This window comes from Anser anser (genome assembly GCF_964211835.1).
Source record: "Anser anser genome assembly, chromosome: 1".
NCBI classification, from domain to species: Eukaryota; Metazoa; Chordata; class Aves; order Anseriformes; family Anatidae; genus Anser; species Anser anser.
Window position 1 is genome coordinate 143,313,653 of NC_139720.1, and position 8,002 is coordinate 143,321,654.

At 38.3% G+C, this 8,002-nt stretch overlaps 1 protein-coding gene across 2 annotated transcripts in view; it reads left to right on the forward strand.

Moving 5' to 3' along the window:
• Window positions 1-7,797, forward strand: part of TMEM182 (transmembrane protein 182) — a 49,856-nt gene extending 42,059 nt beyond the window's left edge. For both annotated transcript variants that reach the window (XM_083843670.1, XM_083843669.1), the window contains exon 5: window positions 6,292-7,797. In XM_083843670.1, coding sequence (XP_083699796.1) covers window positions 6,292-6,515 — 224 coding nt within the window. In that variant the 3' untranslated portion in view covers window positions 6,516-7,797. The remainder of the gene's footprint in view (window positions 1-6,291) is intronic.
• Window positions 7,798-8,002: the final 205 nt, after the last annotated feature.

Here is an 8,002-nt window from a genome sequence, read left to right on the forward strand (position 1 = left end):
CTCTGAAGTACTACAAATGGAGAGGCAGACACAATTATTAGTATCTGTGGCAGCTTATTGACCAGCAATTTTCCGTATTAAGCTTTCAAGTTTCACCCAAGTTTACAGGTGAAACACGTGCTATGCCTGTGGGGAAAAAGTGCCTATCAGTTTAACAATACCACAGTCAATGAGTTGAGCAGTCTCTTTGCAAGCTCACCTCCATGTCTTCAGCCTCAGAGGACGGAACAAGAGCAGCTACAGTAGCGCAAACTGTAAGAAGCCCTATAATTTCTTCAAATGTCATAGGAAAAGAAGGGGAAACTGCCATAAAATAATCACTTAGGGCAACCTTCAATAAAATTCAGATTATCCCGGGCCTGTTCTTGCAAGATGTCTGGATGTTAGTTAAAACTTTCATTTTGTACTGATGTCAGGCAAGCAAGACCTCACGATGTGCACAGAGCATTACAGAATCACACCCTTGTGAAGACGCAAGATTAGAAATATGACTTCTGCTTCCTGCCAAAGGAGTGAAAAAGCTGATATTTTAATTCTAGCTCCTAGATGAGGACAAAATCTGTCTTCAGAGATGTGTGTGCCAACTACCATAACTCTAAAGTGGGATCCTCTGCAAATACTTTAGAGTTGAATGTAAACCATACTTTTTAAAGTAAAGGTCACAAGAGGCCAAGGTAGGTGGAAGTAACTATAATAAGGACAAGGACAGAAAAATGCAATTGAAAAAAATAGGTATACACAGACGTGCAAGTTTTCCTCAAGTGAGAGAAAGAGTTCTAAACTTTTAGGCAGAAGCAAAAAGCTCACATCATTCTTTCTAAGACCTTTTGTCTTCATGTCTGCATAGTAAAAGACTCGTGCCATAAACAGCCATTCACCATTGACAAGTGAAAGGCATTTCTACGTGGGAAGAATAAGTACTAAAGGCCAGCAAACTGCCTCTTGAATTCATAGACATTTCTAAAGGTTCTGTATTCTTTTTCCTCTGCAATATGCACAAGTATTTGTTTGAAAGAAATTCAAAAGAATAAATGCAAAAGACAGAAAAGAGTGACCTCAGAGAAGTCCATGTCTTATCACATTGCACAGAGCTGTGTATCAAACATGTGTGTTCTTAAAAAAATGCAAAATGGAAAAAAAAGAAAGAAAAAGGAGGAGGAGGGAAGTATTTATTTGTCTTAATCTCTCTCAGACATACTTCATGTTCTAGAAATAATTTCCCCCATCATTCCTGATTCATGCAACTGCTGTTTTATTTTATAGTCACTAAAAGGCAAGGGCAAATGGACATCCGCATGCTATGAAAAAGGTCTAAATGCTGAAAATGTAGAAATACATCATAGTATACATTGTTCCTAAAAATATCTGCTTCATGAAATTGTGGAGGTTTTTTTTTTTAATCTCAGTGATTTTGCCTGGAAGCTTGGCCATGGGAGTTCATGACATTCATGATAGATAGTAAGTACAAGAGTGCAGAAACAGATTTCCTTGAATAAATATATATTCATTTTAGCATATTCTCCTTCATAATGAATAGGGTTTCCTATTACAGTTATAATGGATGCTTTCTCAACTCTATTGCCGTGACTAATATTTTGAAGGAAAGAGACAAGCTGGTGAGGCAAACTTGTCGATGCAGAAGTAGGGTGGAATAGCAGTAGTTATATAAATAGAAGGATTCTCCCTGTTGCCTTCAACAAGCAGTACAAACTTTATTTAAGAAAATACTCTCCAGCAATAAAACGCCTAACTCTCATCTCTGCATTTACATGGTCATTGCCAATGTTTCTGAGTTACCAGTATTTCAGTGACTCTACTAGATTCTTCAGAATCAAGTCTAAATCTTGTGACTGGGGGTGATGTAAAGACATATTAATTTTTAACTTTTTGCAATAAATGATTTTTCTTCAAAAATACTCTATTATCTACACATAAACTGACGCAGGCAGAAAGAGGAGGCTCAGGGGGGATCTCATCAATGTGTATAAATACCTGAAGGGAGGGTGCAATGAAGACTGAGCCCAGATCTTCTCACTGGTGCCCAGTGGCAGGACAAGAGGTCACAAATAGAAACACAGGAAGTTCTGTCTAAACATAAGGAGACACTTCTTACTGTGAGGGTGACAGAGCCCTGGCACAGGTTGCCCAGCGAGGCTGTGGGGTCTCCTCCTTGGAGGCCTTCAAAAGCCACCTGGAGATGGGCCTGGGCAGCCTGCGCTGCGTGGCCCTGCTGGGGCAGGGCTTGGACCTGGTGGCCTCCAGAGGGCCTCAGCCATCCTGTGGTGCTGTGATTCTGTGATTTTGGAGTGTTTTGTTTTTTTTTTTAGGAGCTACTTTAAAACACTTAAGCAGACCACAATAGACAACTGTTTAGTAAAATTTTGTTATGTCTTCAATCAGATGACTTTACTTTGGTTTAAAGTATGCTCCAGTGAATGGTAATCCACCACCAAGTATATATAACAAAAACAGAATGTTGCAGTGTAGAAGTAGGATAGAAGTAGTGTAGATGTATGCACAAGGTAGCAGGATGGAGAGGCAGAAGACGGATAGATGTGTGTTTATTAGCAACTCTGCTTATGTTAAGCAAATTTGCCTTGGCTTTGAGGAGCAAAACTCCTTTGAAAGCCAGAACAAAACGTGAATACTTAGAACCTCTGAATATCAGATTTTTTTTTTTCTATGCTTCATTTTTCTTTCTACAAAACAGCTTTTGATCTACATTTTTGTAAACAGCATATAAAGTTCTGACTGTAAATTGACGTCCATTGCAGTTCATAATATGTAGTCCAAATTAATATCTTGTGGTCTGTAAAAAATAACTCGCATATTATATGCATCTGAATCTTACATGCTACCCAGTCCACTGAACAAAGTGTTCTGTTCTTGATACTGCTTTTCTTTCAAACCTTTCTTGAACAGCTAGCATCTCACTGTTTTATTAAAAAGAGACAATGCAAACAGGCATGAAGTTATATCCTCTGAAAAGAAACATAATTCTTTTAGACTCTAACAACCAGATAAATATTCAAGGCATAGTAACCATTCATTAAGCTCATAACTTGCCTTTGAATCGGGTGTTTTGATGCAATCAATGTTGATGCCAGGAGGAAAAACCCTTTAAGTCAAAGAGACTTGCACATGTGCTTAAATTTAAGCACAACCTGAAGTGCTTAATGGATAGGAAGGAACCAATGCCTCTGGCCCTAAACATCAAACATTTTCAGCAGATGCATTAGTGATAATAGAAGTATATGATCTGCTTCCCTGCTCTCACTACTGCTTCTAATGTACTCTAACATCTCAGGAAACAAGACCAAACAGACAAAACAGAAGGTCAGCGTGTGAAAAAATGTTTCTCTATTTTCCTTTTTCTCTATGTTACCATTTACAACATAGAGGAGACTCAGTATACTACCCTGTAAGTGCTTAACTCCCACGAAATCATAACTCTGTGAAAATTAGAAAAGATGGGCATTAACAAATGGAATCCTATTGGACCAGTGGGACTTGGCCAGTTTTTACTTAGTCTGATTCTGCTGCTCAGAACATTTCTTGAACACTCTGAACAGCATACCTACTAATTAGCCTCCATTAGCAGGTAGTCAGAACCCTTAAATACTCTTTTTAGTGCCTTAATTAACTAAGAAGGTTTACATGTTCTTCCTTCCTTTTTCTTCTGTTTTAAAGATGGACATTTATCTCTGCTTGACATACATTTCTTCAGCGAAATTTCCATACCCAAGAATTTGACAAAGGCCGAAGTTAGCAGCTTGCTGTGATATCACCTGATGGATTTTAACTTAGCTGGAGTTGTTTTACCACTCACAGAACTGGCTTGCTATTTTGCGCCTACATGGAGCTGGCTCTAGTTTAACTAACTAGACGTTGCTTCAGACTGCCTGAGGAGCAAGGGGTGCCCATTTTGAAATTAAAGCACCTCTGAAAGACTCCTGCTTTAATGCTTCTGACTAACTGGGCTGTTTAGCTTTGTGTCTGCCCGGGGTGCCTGCTGGAGGTCAAAAGCATTCCAGATGTGCAAGGCCTGGTTATACTTACCTGCTGATATAGTAAGGGAATATACACCACTACTTTCTGTAATTATTATTCTTCTGGATTAAGATTGCTCTATTGTAGAGAATAAAATAAATAGAAGACTTTGGACATTTCAAATTAAACAGTCACAGCCATCCGATGAGGTAAATTCCAATGTTCATATGGATTTTACCATGTTATCGATGTATCTTTCCAAATATTTGTGTTGGTTCTAATTTTTCCATGTTGCCTACATTATCTGTTATCATTATACCTTCTGTTACAGGAATCTTCTGCTCAATTTGACTTATATTTGGAGATTCTTCAATTTAATTTCTTATTTTGTTTATATCTGGCCCCGAGGTGATCCTTCTCTCTGATTGTTTCACCATCTGTGTGTTTAATACAATTGCAGCACTAAATTCCATCAAAATTGAGTTTTGCTTAGGTGAAATATTTTCAAATTTGAATTTATGTCTTTTAGAGTTTAGTTTTTGTTTTGTTTTGTTTTAATAACTTCGTTAGGAATTCAAGCCTGCACAAAAAATGTAATCCTGGAAGTATATTAGTATATTTCATAGACAGGAAATTCTTTGGGATTTTCAGTCACTTTTTGATTATGCCTCAGGTTAACTACTTCAGTTCATTTTTCTGGCTGGCTTCAAAAGGTAGTGTTCATAAACATTGAGTTGTGAGCTTTCACCTGTCAGATGTTCAGGATATCCAGAATGTAAACCTATTACATTCTGACAATAAAGCAACAACAAGAATGTCAACAGGTCACCAATGTAAATTGCTGCAGCTAACCTGTCTGACTTTGCTCAAAGCAAATGAGAGAATGATGATAGGAGTCGTTCCCTGGTAAGTGGATAGCAATGGCAGGGCAAGGAGGTGGTGAGGCAGCATCTCAGCATGGGGATAAGGAAAGGCAACCATGAAAGAGTACCAGGACAGCTGGATCTGGAGGCAAATACCTCTCCATGAGTACTTACACAGAGCATTTGTGGGTTTTGTCATATTTGTTCAAGGTGGCATTGTAAATATTTAGAGACCTCAAATATCTTTGACTTGTACTCTGCTGCCCTACAGCCTGTAGGTTCAAGTTTGGCAATAAGTGTTCCCAGAAGTATTTCACTGGCTTATGGTTTTAACGAGGTACCTAAGCATCATGGCAGGAAAACATAGGTGGTGTCCCCCTAATATCTTAGTGTTGGAATAGATAACCCTGCTGCTTGTAACTGTGCTATGACAGCTGGAGCTCAGGGAGCATGTGGGTACAGGCTGGAGCATGCAAAAAATTCAGACTTGTGCCCTCAGCTTTCCAGTGGATTTTCTGCTAGAGCATCTGTGCTGCAGGCTTGCATTTCTTAAGTGTTCCTCTTACTAAAATAAAGAGGAACATTCCTCTAAACTAAAATAAATTATTAGGCATGCGACTGATACTTAGGAAAGCACTTTATTCTTATATCTCCTTCTGGTGTATAGTAACAAAGAGATTAACAAAGTTTGTAAGGACATGTGCTTCCATTGCTAGCATGTGTAAACAATCCAAAGGCCTTTCAGAGGAGTGGTTGGGAAAATGCTGTGAATTATGTGGTGGATTAATTCCAGGAAACTGTTCTGCACAATCTGAGGTTAATACTAATAGCCTGCTTCATAGTAGTTAATACTAATAGCCTGCAACTTCTTTTATAATGTGGAAGATTTGAATGGAACACATTTGAATTTGTCTGCAAAATACTTGAGTAGAATACTCTGAATATTCTAAACCATGCCCTTTTCATTAAGGAAAAAAAAAGCAAAATGTAGAGAGGTGAAGACAATAGAAAGATTTCCCACCCCTTCCTCCTTTTCATACCTCATCCAGAAGTCTGTGATAGAAACAGTATCAGAGTTTGGGAAGTAAATGTAGAATTTGTTTTCTAGATCATCCTATCATATCTCCCCTTTCTTCCTCCCCTGGCCACTGAATTCAAAACAGTGAATTTTGTCCCTAAAAACACCCGTGTTTCGGTCTGCCCACCAAAAATAGATATATCCTTTGTCATTGGAATATGACTTTCAGGCAAAACAGAAGCAAGGTGGAGACAGAGCTTGTCAGAGAAAGCCAAAGACAAAACATATCCAGTGATCACTGACTGTGCCTTGCAGAGGGGGCCACAAGTGTGGATGTGTTTCTAGGTATTACTGTATAACCGCTAAGTGCACCCAGTGTTTGTCTCACACTGTCATTAAAACCTTATGTTTCTTTTCCAGGTGTCTTGTTCTCACTGGTAGTCGTGATGTATGTGATCTGGGTCCAGGCGGTGGCTGATCTGGAAAACTACACAAACATGAAAAAATTGGATTGCCCAGACTTTGCTGTTTATGTACGCTATGGCTGGTCTTTTATGCTGGCTCCAATAGGAGTATTTTTTGCATTATTAGCAGGAATGCTATTCTTGTTGGTAGGGCGTGCTATTTATTTACGCTCAGACTAGTCATATACTGAAGGGAATACAGGAAACCTAGTGAAACTTCATGACACAATTTTATACATTATTACTGTTATGGCAATCCTAAGTATGCAGGCACACTTCTGGAGTTTCTTCTGTTATTTGTTGAAGGCTGATGGACACAAAATTCAATACAGGAAGAAACCACCCTTAGTCCTAGCTAGTTGCTTTTAATTCTTTAGAAAGTACACACGTGGTTCTCCATAGTGTACTACTAGCAGCATTTTTGCAGTTTTGCAAACAGAGGAAGGCAAAAATATTCTGCAACTGAAAGCCCAATGTGAAATGGGCCAAATCAACATTTTATACATTTCTTAACATGTATCTTGTGCTTCTGCTTGTAGAGAACAGTAAAAGATGGAGGGAAAACAAACATTCAAATACAGTAATTTAATCTACCTCCTCTCCTGTTTTCCACTACTTGCCTCAGCTTCGATACAAGCAAACTTATCTGCACTTTATAAAAATAGAGTGCAGTTGTTCACGCAGAGTCCATGGGAAGAGGGTAAGAGAGAAGACAATTACAGTAAACAGCGATTTGGTGCTAGTCTGTACATGTAAAAGCTTAACTACTTCTGTTACATGTTTCTCCTTTCTGTATGCATTTGAAAGCTGTATACTTCTATATTCTGAAATCTTTGTTTTTTTTTGCATGATTCTGTAGGCCAAAATACCATATTTTATTCACTAGTTAAAGTTATGCCAAAACTGTACTTTGAATTACTGCTTTAATATTTTAATCAAGTTTTAACCCTTTTATTTTGAATGGAATAATTGGCTCCTCCTCCCTGAAACATTTTCTTGGTTGTGTCAAATGCCTTTTTTTTTTTTTAATCATAAAAAGGTTTATTATGAAGATAATACCTACGACATGTAAATGTATGTTTAATGTAGCCATCATTTTTCTTAAATATTAAAAATCTACATTATAGACCAAATCCATCCTCGCTACTAGTCATCCCAGGGAAATCAATGAGACTAGCAAATAAAGCAGGGGAGGAGGATTTGGTTCTGTTTTGTAGGAGTGGCTGGTTCTTGAGGTGTGTTTGTGTGTGTGTCTGTGCGTGTAAGATGGGGTGAGGATGGGGCTGTATGCATGATATGGAAAAGATGGTGTGGAGTTTTAACAATGGGGAAACTTGGTTTGTCTGGCATTGGGCCCAAGCTGAAATTAAATCCATCTGAGAGTGTGTTCATTTTCACTTTGTAACTCAATGCAGAGTAGTTTGAGACTGATGGGGAAAAATAAAGACTGCATGTTGGTTTCCTCTTGTTCGTAATGCTTAATTCCACAGCTGTTATGAATACTAAAAGCATCACTAAAAGGCAGGAAAGGAGTGCCCACCTAGAAGATGTGGTAGGCTAGATTGGATGTTGCTTCCATTTCAGGAGCTTTTGTGATTGGAAGATTTCCAGCCTTCCCTGCTACTTATTTATTTTTCCATCATCAAGATTAGCATTATACAATACAG